Here is a 12,518-nt window from a genome sequence, read left to right as displayed (position 1 = left end):
TTCTTCTTGTTGTTGGTTTTTTATTGGCGGTTGGCATCCGAAATGTTGCATTACTGCCACCTCGGCACAAGCCTACATCATGGTACTCCTCTTCTACCATAAGCCCTGCCTCCTGCTCATACCATGGCTGAGGGTTGACAATGGAAATGCATTTTTCTTCTTTTCCCTCATTTTATAATTCCCCAGGTACATTTATAAAAAAGCAGCCGTCCACTGCTTCTAGCTACACAGTTAGGATGGGTTAAATGCAGAGAAAGAATGTCCTCACGGGGGATTAATAAAGTAATGAAAAAAAATAATCAATAACTTTTATTTTTATTGGTTGCATCGTTTTTTTCCCAATTAATTTCAATAGTGTAAGAAGAAGAAGAAGAAAGAAGTGTGCAGGTTACAATGAACTTTGTTCTCTGCATTTAACCCATCCTATTGTATAGCAGCAGTGCAGTGGCCAGGGACCAACTCCAGTTCTTCTTTCCATTGCCTTGGTCAGGGGCACAGACAAGAGTATTAACCCTAACACACGTCTTTTTGATGGTGGGAGGAAACCCAAGCAGGCACGGGGAGAACATGCAAACTCCACACAGAAAGGACCTGCGACAGCCTGGGATTGTGCATTTTAACAGCAATTTTGGAGATGGGTTAGTAAAATTATCACCCAAATTATCCAACCTGATCAAACTGGTTTTATTACTGGAAGATAATATGGAGATAATATCAGAAGATTATGAAAAAGAAGTGGTAATCATATCATTAGATGCCCCAAAGGCCTTTGATCGTGTGTCATGGCGATAATTATTTCAAACATTAAAAGTTTAAATTTGGCCCTAATATCATAAAATGGATATGAACACTTCATTCAGATCAACAGGCTGCTGTCAAAGTTAATGGGTATAGATCAGAGATTTATATTAGAACGCGGATGTAGACAGGGCTGCTCTCTTTCACCCCTCCTGTTTGCCATTAGCATTGAACTGTTAGCACAGTTCATTAGAGACAACAACATAAAATGAATTGAAATAAAGAAGAGCATAAATTATTCCTTTATGCAGATGATGTGCTACTATATTTAACAGAACCAACAACACCACACCTAAAGAAACTTATTTCTCAATATGGATATTATTCAGGATACAAAATCAATGTGGGAAAAACAGAAGTCATTGATATTAATGGCAGAACACCACAAAGTATAAAACTCCAGAGTGGGTTTAAATGAAAGATGGTATTAAGTATCTCGGTATATACATCCCCAATTCTGTACAAAACCTTTATGATGCCTACTACTACTACTACTTTCGGCTGCTCCCGTTAGGGGTCGCCACAGCGGATCATCCGTTTCCATCTCTTCCTGTCCTTTGCATCTTCCTCTGTCACACCAGCCACCTGCATGTCTCCGAGCCTCACCAAATCCATAAACCTCCTCTTTGCCTCTCCCCTGGCAGCTCCATATTCAGCATCCTTCTCCCAATATACCCAGCATCTCTCCTCCACACATGTCCAAGCCATCTCAATCTTGCCTCTCTTGCTTTGTCTCCAAACCGTCCAACTTGAACAGTCCCTCTAATATAATCATTCCTAATCCTGTCCTTCGTCACTCCCAATGAAAATCTTAGCATAAATATACTTTTGATAATCTGGATAAATTGATTTCTCAGTTCATATGGCAAAGAAAGCACCCACGATTTAGGCTTAAAACATTACAGCTATCTAAGCCAGATAGGGGGCTTAAACTTCCTACCTTAAGATATTACTTTTGGGCCGCACAGATAAAGCCCTTGCTAATGTGGATCCAGGATAGTACATATACATGCTGGCTTAATATTGAAAAAAAAAAGCATGTGTTCAGAGCCTCTGCACATTCTACCATTTTTGGATGCCCATATAAAAGAAATGGGACAATGGCCTGCAATTACCTTAAAAATATGGAAAAAAAAAAAACTCCACAAAAAAACCCCCCCAAAAAACACAATCAGCATATGGACTACCTAAAACAATCTCGCCACTAACAAGCATTGGATATAAAGACCTCTATGCCTAACAATTTAGATACAGGGTTTCAAAAATGGTCAGAACATGGCTTAATTAAATTGCATCAGATATTGAACAAGGGCAATCTTAAACCACTCGAACAGTTAAAAAAAATGAATTCAATATCCCTAGAGCACACTTCTTCACATATTTGCAACTACAACATTTCCTTACTACACACAAAGAATGGGGAAAAAACTCATAAAATCTACCCCAATAGAAAATTATCTCAGTGAATTGAAAATGGGAGACGGAGAAAGGAGAATAATTTGTTAACCACATCAAATTTTTGTTTATGAATCAAGATAGCTCTTTAAATATAATGCAGAGATGGGAATCCAAATTAAACATGGGTATAACACAGGACACCTGGAAGGAAATATGCACAGAAGCAAACCTAGTGACAAATTCAAACACACAGAGAGAATTTAAATGGAAAGTAATCACTTGATATTTTCGAACGCCAGAGATAGTGTCAAAGATGGGTCCAACACACATCAGATCATGATGGAGAAAGTGTGGAGCAAAAATTGGAAATTATACTCACATATTTTGGTTATGCCCTACATTACATGTCTTTTGGAAAGGGTATTTGATGCTCTTAAAGAAGTGTTCCAGCAGAATATCCCACAAGATCCTATGGTGGCACTACTGGGAGTAATACCTGATGGTTTAGAGGGGAGGTCTAAGAAATATCTCCTAGGAATACTACTTATAGCAGCCCTGAAGTGTATTACGATTAAATGGATGAAACCAGACCCCCCCCCACACACACGCACATATAACAGGTGTCAGATGTCTACTAAATGGAGCAAATAACATTTATTAAGGCTCCAAAAATGTATATTTACTAAGTGGTGGGCCCCTGTCTACTAATACAGTGAGGCTTTTTTCCCCTCTTTTCTTTTTTATTCTCTCTTCTCACATTCTACTTTATTTTGTTGTTCCCCCGATTTATAACATATCTCCTGTTCATGTGGCTATTACTTTACTTTGGAGTGGATCTTTTTTGTTGTTTGTCTAAATATTTGAAAGTCAATGTGAAGAATGTATAGATACAGCTGGAAAAGGAAGTGTCATTGTATGGAAATATATTGTAATATTATTTAAAACTAAATAAAAATTCAGTTAAAAAAAAAAGTAAAACAAATGTGTACATTCAAGCCATCTCCAAGTTCAGAGCTCTAGTTCTCCAAATACAATAACCAAACTTTTCATTGGAAATTTGTATGCTAGCTTCACCTGACTCATAAGCATAAGTCTTTGTGTTGGCTGTCACCTAATCTACTATATGGGCAATCTGGGCATGTGCCCAGGGGCCCCTGAGCACAAAAGAGCCCTCCGCATTGGGTATAAAAAAACATTTTTTTTAAAAGTATGCACTTATCTTATTTATTTATTTATTGCCAGGCTACACATAAATGACACAAGGCTTGTCCCATTTTCTTGATCTTGATAATTATCCAATTAGAATTAAATAAAAGTTGTTTCCATGAAAATTAACTCTCATGATTGATTGTTTTATTGGTGAGATGGCTGGGCAAGTGGTGACTGCTGACCAAGCAGCATTGCACTGTATAGATTGGCTAATGGTCACGGAGGGTGGGCATAGAGGTCAGGTGGCTTACACTGCACAGATTCATGATCAGTTTTTCTTAAACCAAGTCAAAGTTAAAAACAGTGGAATTAATTTTTACCTGACCCCCTATCAGTTAAGTTGTATCAGTGAGAAATGTGCGGGAAAAGGTCTGGATTCTCTGGCGGCGGTTTCTAAGAGGAGGATGCTGTTGAAATTATGTGCCATCATGGACAATGTCTCCCACCCACTCCATAACATGCTGGTTGGGCACAGGAGTACTTTTAGTAATAGACTCATTCTGCCGAAAAGCACCACAGAGCCCCACAGGAGGTCATTCCTGCCTGTGGCCAATCCTGCCTATAGCCATCAAACTTTACAACTCCTCCCTCAGAGTGTCAGACACTCAAGAGTTAATGGTCATTGGACTGGCCCTTCCACTTGTTTTATCCTGTCGGGTTTTGTTTGTGCTGTTTGTTTTGTGATGCAGTAGTGCAGTATAAATAGGGTGTTATATGCACCATGCTTGTTGACACATTTTGTTCTTATTTCTGTGTCTCATTATATCTTTTATTTCTATTTGTTTCTGATTTTCTTGTTTCTATTTTCTTGTTAGTTTTTTCTTACTCACACTTGAGTGTCTGTAATAGAACCCATTTCCCCTCAGGGATGAATAAAGTATTCTGATTCTGAAATTGCCAAGCAGCAGAAAATGGACAGCGTTAACCATAAGCCCAGCAGGAATGCCAAAAGAAAGAAAAAGGAAGTGAAACAAGCAGCCGCAAGCAAAAAAAATTTTTTTTTAAAAAAACCGCCCCACTAAAAAGTAAAGTGAAGAAGAGGGCATTCCGATGGAGGATGTTAAGCTAGCTAGTAGTAACAATAGTCTGGAAGCAGCTATGGTCGGTTGCAGCAATGCACAGCTGGATTTTGAGGACTTAATCACAGAGTTTGCAAAGAAAGTCAAGAAAGAAGAACTTATAAAGGTAAGAAGCATTTGATTAGGCTGTCTGTGGATTGAGCAGTATTATCTGTTGTGACTGTGTGTTGCTTTACATTTTGTGACGGAGTCTATTTGATATGCTGTTTGCATAACGTGTATTGCATCACTGTGATGTGATGCTATATTGTATTGGGAGTTGGTTTGTCAAGTTCATTATATGTTGGTTTTTGCAGTTCTGTGTGAAGTTAGCTAGCTCACTTAGTGAGCCTAATTTGGAAACCTGCATTCAGCTGTGTTGTGTGATTACCTTAGGATGGCACTGTTCTAAGGCTACTTCAAGTCAGTCACATTATTATATAACAGTAATAACTGGTGTGCTGCCTGCTTGGGTGGTTTTCAGTAAACACAAATATTGCTATAGTCTAGTCATACAACTGCCTTGGGATGATTTAATCCATTGTTTCCTTGTCTTGTGATTTGTTAGTGAAATGGTAGCACTCGGTCTATTAGTGGTGTAGAAGAATGTTAATTTTAATTATCTCACCCACGAGACTCAACAAAATTTATAAGCTAGTCGGTACAACAGCACCGAGCACACATTCGTCAAGGCTCAGACTATCAACTAACTAGTCTTCTTCTTTAAAGCCTGCAGTAATGTACCAAAAACAGTTTACCCTGTCATCTACTGGCAAGTGTAGAATATGAAAATTCATTTTTAAACCAGAAAACAATGTTGAATAACAGGATTCAAGCAGGTATTGGAAAATACTATCTCCTTACAGGTGCCACACATACCTTAATAAATGTGTTTTATTTTTAACTTCAGAATAAAATCAAAACAATGAAAAACAGCCCATTACTGCTTTTCTGTATTTTGGATTTGTAAACTAACAATGAAATAACAGGGTGTTATTGGTTTTCTAATTTTGGATTCTAAGTAAGATATGAAATGATCAAATGATACACGGATACCTGCTCAGCTCGACTGGTATGATTATGGTCCGGTGAATTTGACACGCAAACTTGACTGGAAGCTCAAAATATCTAAGGTGGGGTTTAATGGCTGCGGTGGGTGGTGTGGGGTGGGAGACTATGAGCTTCAGTGCCCAGGGACCCCTGGAGGTACTAATCCAGCCTTGAGTCTATGATATCATCAGTTCTGTGCACTCCACGAGATTTAAAACATATCAGGTCCTAGGCTGTTTCACTGGCATCTGGACACTGCTTGGCATCCTCATCATATTCTTCATATATCTTGTAATTCCATTATAATTCTGTTCTCCTCTTTCAATGTTGTATTCTATTCTGCACACACAACCATCTATCTGTCTTGGGTGAGAGATCCCGCCTCTGTTGCTCTCCCTGAGGTTTCTTCCTATTTTTTCCTCCCCGTTTAAGGTTTTTTAGGAGTTGTTCCTTATCCGATGCAAGAGTCTAAGGACAGGATGTTGTATTGCTGTAAAGCCCACTGAGGCGAACTTGTAATTTGTGATAATGGGCTATACAAATGAAATTGACTAGACTTCACCATTCTTTTATAAAGGAACAACTTAATGCAAAAAAATTAAATATCTAAAAAAGTACAAGTAGTATCACAAATTTAAATAGAAGCACAAACTTTAAGTGCTAAACATTCTAAAAGTTGAACAGCATTCATAGCTTCAAACTGTGCAAGACTAATTATGTACCAAAATGGGGCTCAAGAGAATAATAATAATAAAAAACTAAGTGAGAGCACAAATGTGTACTTGCTGAAAAAAGCACATTATCAAAACAGAGAAGCCTTTTCAAACGCTCACCTCCGCAGAGCTTGTTGTTGGAGCGGTCACAGTTGAAGTTGTCACATTCGCAGAACTTTCCACTGTAGATTTCAGCGGGATTCTCCCGCTTCTTGCATTCACAGGTGCCACAGACACAGTCGCCATTGTTGCTGCAGATGTCCGTGCCATTGTCTTTACGGCAGTTGGCGTCCAGGTCCTCCGTGCGCACTTCATCCTTGCTGCACTCGCATAGACGCCCAATGCGCCCCTCATTACACCTGGCAGGATATACAGGAAGTTTAATCGTGAGGTGCATAAACAAAGAATAAGGCTGCCAGCTAATCAGAGAAAAAAATAAAAAGACCTGTAGAATGAAGGGTGATTGTTAATTTGATGTAAACTCAATGCTAGGGTTGGGTGACAGTTTTTACTTTCCTATCGTCCAAATGTGGCTACTTGAGATCACCGATTGGTGATTCAATCACCAGGGGGTAGCAGGAGTAGGAGAGGGTGGGGGGAGTTGTGTCATAGCAGGCCAGTGAAATGGCAGTATGGATGATTTAGGCTTAGTGTCAAAGAAAAACATGAAATCTTGAATTTGGGAATATTATGGCTTTTACCTGGTTTGTAGTAGTAGTATATTTATTCGTTTTCATTAAATAATCTATTCTCTGTTCAGCATTTTCTAATTACTATTGACATTGGAATTTAATTCGGATTAAAGATTTTAAATAATAATTTTTAGCATGGCTCATCATCTGATAGCTTTGAAATAATAAAACCTTTAAGCTTTCTGCAAGCAATGCAGTTAAAGTTATGCGGATAAACATTTATAAAAGAGTGTGAACATTTTATTTAAAATATTCAAACATTAAAAAAATCTGTTTGATAGCAAAGTCTCCTCTATTCAAAAAAAGGCTCCCATTTAATTGTCAGTGTATCTGTGCTTGGTGTGACAATATCGCCTCATCATGTTCCATTTAACATAATTATCTTATATTTAATATCACAATCCAAATTATATCCATTACGTTAACTACTCTCATGGAGTGCAAAGCAAAGTTTTGGTGAGCAGGCATATGGAGAACGAAGATGCGAGGTGTCAGATCCATGGAAACTAGATCAATTTTAAAATTCACTAGTCACTCCTGTTGGTTGATTAACAGGGCTCAGCAGGCGTACATGCTGCTCCACCAGAAACACCTCTAAATGCACAGTAGTGGGCAGATTCTGGAAATTATTTTTATAACATCTTAGTTCTGATATTAAGTTAGTTAAAATCACCTTAATTGACATAGGAAAAACCAATTGTCGATCACCTCTCCAGTTTTCGATATATGATCCAATCACCAATTGGCACAAGCCCACTCAACACAGAACTAAACAATGTCCAACTTGGCAGCTCAATGGGATTTCAGCCTCCTAAAGATCAGGGAAATGTGCTTGGCATCACATTGTTCAACACTAGCTATCAGCTGTAGTAGTCTACTGGGAAGTAGGCTCCTAATTACAAGCCAGGTTGCCGTGTCTTTTCCATGGATCTGACACCCCACATCTCCATTCTCCATATGCCTGCTCACCAAAAGTTTGCTCTGCACTCCTTAAGAGTAGTTAACATTATGGATATGATTTGGATTGTGATATTAAAGATAATAATGTTAAGCAGAACATGATGCGGTGATATTGTTGTACCAAGCACAGACACTGACTTTTAAAAGGGAGTCGTCGTTTGAATAGAAGATATTGTTATTGAGTAGATTTTTTTAATGTTTAAATACTTTAAATAAAATATTCACACTTTTAGAAATGTTTATTCATGCAACTTTAACTTGTATTGCTTGCAGAAAGCTTAAAGGTTCGATTATTTCAAAGCTCAATCAGATGCTGAGCCACGCGCTTTGATTCAAATTAAACTCTAACCTCAATAATAATCTAAAAAAAAATGCTTAACAGATCATAAATTATTTAATAAAAAAAAATAAATATACTACTAGTACTGCTGTGACGTAACTCCCCCTCACCCTGTGGCAATTGGATCGCCTATTGACAATCTCGAGTAGCCACAATTGGTCGATATGAAAACAGAAACGATCACCCTACCCTACTGGCAAGCTAACTGGGATGAATTACTATCACTTTGAGAATGTGAAAAACGGTGTTATATGCTCAACAACTTTCAATGGATAAACAATTTAGATTCACATGTTCACTCTACTAAGCACAATACAGCAATCTAAGTACAGAGAAATTCAACTCCAGAAAGGGTTGCAAATGACATCAAATGCTTTTTTTGTAAGCCAGCCGGAGGAAAATGGGAAAGTGTATTTCAATGGTCTGAGGGGAGCTGACAATTTAGTAATGAAAACAACCAGAATTGACTGAAATCGTACTGGTGGAAAAGTTGGTAGTAGTTGTTAGCTAAGTCTGAGAAATTCTGCTAAGAGTTTGTGCGTGAGCACTTCCACTATATTTTAAAAGTCTTGGCCAAAAATATGACAGCTGAAGTGAACCAAAGAATACTTAAAATGCCAGCTTTTGTAGCTAGTCAGTATGGAAGCAGAACAGCATCTTCTGATCAGTATCCAAGTTCTTGGCTTAGACATTAGTGGCCTAGGAGCATATTCACTTGCGGCTTTGTACTTACTTGCAAGCTCCACACTCAAAGGTGCCGTTGCCATCATGGCACTTCTCGCTGTTGGGTTCGCCTTCTGTAGAGCATTCACACTCGCAGATAAAGTTGAGCACAACTTCCACCTCCTCAGTGAAGCCTAGCGGTTTGATCTTTATGGTCTCAGGCTTGCCGTGGGATGGACACTTCTGTGATTCGATGGAAATCTCAAACAACACCTGGAGACCCAAGTTTTGAAGCAACCATTTAATTCCATTAAGAACATCCAAAGCTCATATATACCATCTCAGACGTGAATGAGGAATTTCACTTATGCTGTTGTCTTTTTAGTTATATTGTTTGAGGGGGTCCTATTCTAGAGATGGAATTTACCTAGTTCTGGCATAGACAGAACATCATTAAATGTTATTTATGTGTTGGTAAAACATGATATTAATATTAGTTCCCATTTTGCCAGGGTTTATATCAGACAAAAAACACAGGTCAGCCACATCACAAGCCAGTCAGAACTGACCCGAGTGATACACGGGCACCAGCCAAAAAAAAAAAATTGATCTTTTGCATAAGCCCACCTTGAACCACTCTTACTCTGCCCTTTTCTTTTTGTGACTTTTTTAAAAAAATGTGAGTAGGGGAAGATGGGCTAAAAATGATTGCTTATCTACTCTTTCAATCAAAACATTCTTTACTCCTTCACTTTTTCCTCTTCTTCCTGTATTAAAATGTTTACCTCCCCATATTAACCAAATGAATAGGAGGGGGTCTTGCGTACCTCGTCTCCAATGGAGATGTTGGAGCACTTCCTCCCGTTCTCCCCAGTTCCCACCACACCATTCTTACAGTTGGACTTGTAGGTGATGGAGACTCCCTCTGGCAGCCTACCGTTTTCCAGAATCACCTCAGATGACAGGGACTGGACAACAGGGAGGAAGAAAGGAAAAAGGAGGGAAAGATGGAAAAAGAAAAAAAAACGGGAAAAATATGCAACACTCACTGCCTTGTCATTTGTTATCAAGAAATACCTTTATAATGCCATCATGTTTTTTTCAATTCACACAATTTTTCTTCACCAGAAACAGTCACAATATAAGAACAGGTTGTGGATCAGTGGTTAATCTGCTTTAATATTTACTCCCCAAAAGAACGGTTTCCTTAAGATGGGATGTTTCATTTCAGCACGACCATACTTATGGATCATTAGTGTCAAGATAAGATGTACTGTATTAATCCCCGTTGGGAACATCATCCTCTGCATTTAATCCATCCCAACACATACTGTAGCTAGAAACAGTGGGCAGCCACCATGCAGCACCTGAGGACCAACTCTAGTTCCTCTTGCCATGCCTCAGTATCAGTCTTCTTTACTGAAAGTAAGGGAGCTAGTTGCAAGTTTGAGGTCTCTTGCTTTCAATGAGATTTTATAACAGTTCTAAAAAGTAACTTTAATTAATAAATGTTAGAATTCCCCACATACACAATGACTATAAATTGGTAGAGGCTAAGTTCTGTTAAGTTTAAACTGAAAATGAAAAATACTGTGACAAACTCTAAGAGATCTCAAAAGATTTATTCATTCAAAATCTAAGTTTGGCCAAAGAGTCTGCAAATCAGTTTTTGGCGTATAGCCTCTTGGAGTTTTACAAGCGACTGCTTTATTGTTCCCCCCCCCCCTAGCTTTCAGCTGATCCTTTGTTCTTTATTGTATCACTTTATAGTGACCTACTTTAACATTTGTCACCATTATTGCTCCTTTAACAAGGGCTACATTTAGAAAGATATTTTTACTCTCAATTGGATAAGGCTACCTGATTAAATAAAAATTAAATTAAATATACACCTTGAAAAGAACAACACCTTACTGAAATTCAAAATCCCTTGGCAAACTCATGAACACAGGCAGTTATAAACATGTGAAGCAAGTAAGAGTTTCACTCACATTGTAAGCATCAATAATGAGCTTGATAACATTGCTGGAGTTGGAGGAGAGGGTGCCAACAGCTGATTTTGGAATAAGATTCTTCAACTCCTGCAAGGGGACAAAACGCAAACACTGATCAAGTTCATGTCAAAGACCAAGTATAAATACCAACAATCTCATCAGTTGATATTTCAAAAAATACAATGTCCTGGGATGTCTCATATTTAGAAAAGTAAGCCACAGTGTGCTTTTAATTGTGCCTCTGATTTACTGTCACTAAACATAAGATAACTGATTTCTGTCATCATGCAAGTTAGTTTATATATATATATATTAAAAAAAGATATATATATATATATATATATACACACACACACATACATTAGCAGCTGATGAGTGCACGATGCACGAAACAGGCCTGTACTGCAATGCATTAAAACTTTTTTTTCCTGTATCTGTGTTGATATTCCGCTCCTCATTAGTTGAGCCTTTATAACACCATTGACGGTTTCAGGAAAAAACGCTATATATATATATATATATATATATAAAATTATACAATGGAATGAAGGATGAAGTGAAATAGTTCTAAAAAAGAGGAAAAGAGCTCTTGGAATTTCACATGACCGAATCAACAGCACATCTCAGGTTTACCTTGTACACAGGCTGGAATTCCTCAGTAACAGCAAAGATAGTCTGGATGTTGTGGTCACTCAGTTTCTGGACCAAGTGGGCAATGGAGGGGTAATCCTACCAAATGGGGAAGAAAAACCAAAGTACAATCAAAAGTACAATAATTGTGAGTAAAGGCAGATTTCAGACCTCACAATCAAAGCTGATAAGATGTGAATGTTTACTAACTAGATGTAATCCAAGACATTGCCAATCTAAATCCAAGGACAACTACAGAAATGTGGGTGAGGAAAGAATGACATGCCTACTCCCTCAAAAACCACAACCGATGGACCCTTAAGCAAGACACTTAAACCCCTGTTCACTCAGAGGAGAAAAATTAGGGCTGTAGTTGTACCCCCTCTGGCATGAATGTGTGTACCAATGTGAATTTGAAACACTGCATTCATGGTAAAAGTAAGTGTGATTGATATATGTAAACATCCAAAGTGTACGGAGAACACCAAACTTTTATCTTTATGGCCAAGTGTTCCAGTGAGCAACCCACCAAGTACAACTTCTGATAAAAAGAATAAAAAATAAATAAAACAAATTCGCATTCTAGCAGTCTGCAAATTAGAGATGTTCCAATACCATTTTTTCCTTCGCGATACCAATTCCAATACCCAAACTTGCTTATCGGCCAATACCGGGTACTGATCCGATACCAGTGTGTTAAAAAATTATATATACATTATCATTTTTTAACAGCTGTATACTACCAACCCTGTATGAATGTGATGCTTGCTATCATTTTTGTAGGGCCTGGCTCAGGTTAATAAAAAGTAGGAATGTAAACGCACATCCAAATCAAAAAAGGGCAGGTGCTGGACTGAAAACTAGCACACAATGAAAAGATGGACACTGATGAAGAGCAATAGTGCTCAAAATGTCACCGTGGTGATGCAACTCGAAGAAGAACTGGTTTCAGGGAAAACGGCCATTCTATCCAGGTGAAACTACTTTAAAGTTGATTTTTTTTGGCACTTTCA

At 38.1% G+C, this 12,518-nt stretch overlaps 1 protein-coding gene across 2 annotated transcripts in view; it reads right to left on the bottom strand.

Moving 5' to 3' along the window:
- The window catches only part of LOC130124579 (integrin beta-1-like), a 61,739-nt gene that overhangs the window by 10,994 nt on the left and 38,227 nt on the right, over positions 1 to 12,518 (bottom strand). For both annotated transcript variants that reach the window (XM_056293994.1, XM_056293993.1), the window contains exons 8-12: positions 11,509 to 11,604; positions 10,873 to 10,962; positions 9,709 to 9,849; positions 8,952 to 9,154; positions 6,347 to 6,585 (exon numbers count right to left, since the gene is read on the bottom strand). In XM_056293994.1, the coding sequence (XP_056149969.1) occupies positions 6,347 to 6,585; positions 8,952 to 9,154; positions 9,709 to 9,849; positions 10,873 to 10,962; positions 11,509 to 11,604 (769 nt within the window). The remainder of the gene's footprint in view (positions 1 to 6,346; positions 6,586 to 8,951; positions 9,155 to 9,708; positions 9,850 to 10,872; positions 10,963 to 11,508; positions 11,605 to 12,518) is intronic.

The sequence above is a fragment of the Lampris incognitus genome, chromosome 14, assembly GCF_029633865.1.
Source record: "Lampris incognitus isolate fLamInc1 chromosome 14, fLamInc1.hap2, whole genome shotgun sequence".
NCBI lineage: Eukaryota > Metazoa > Chordata > Actinopteri > Lampriformes > Lampridae > Lampris > Lampris incognitus.
The sequence above is the reverse complement of the archived record's forward strand: the minus strand, read 5'-3'. Positions and strand labels throughout refer to the sequence as shown.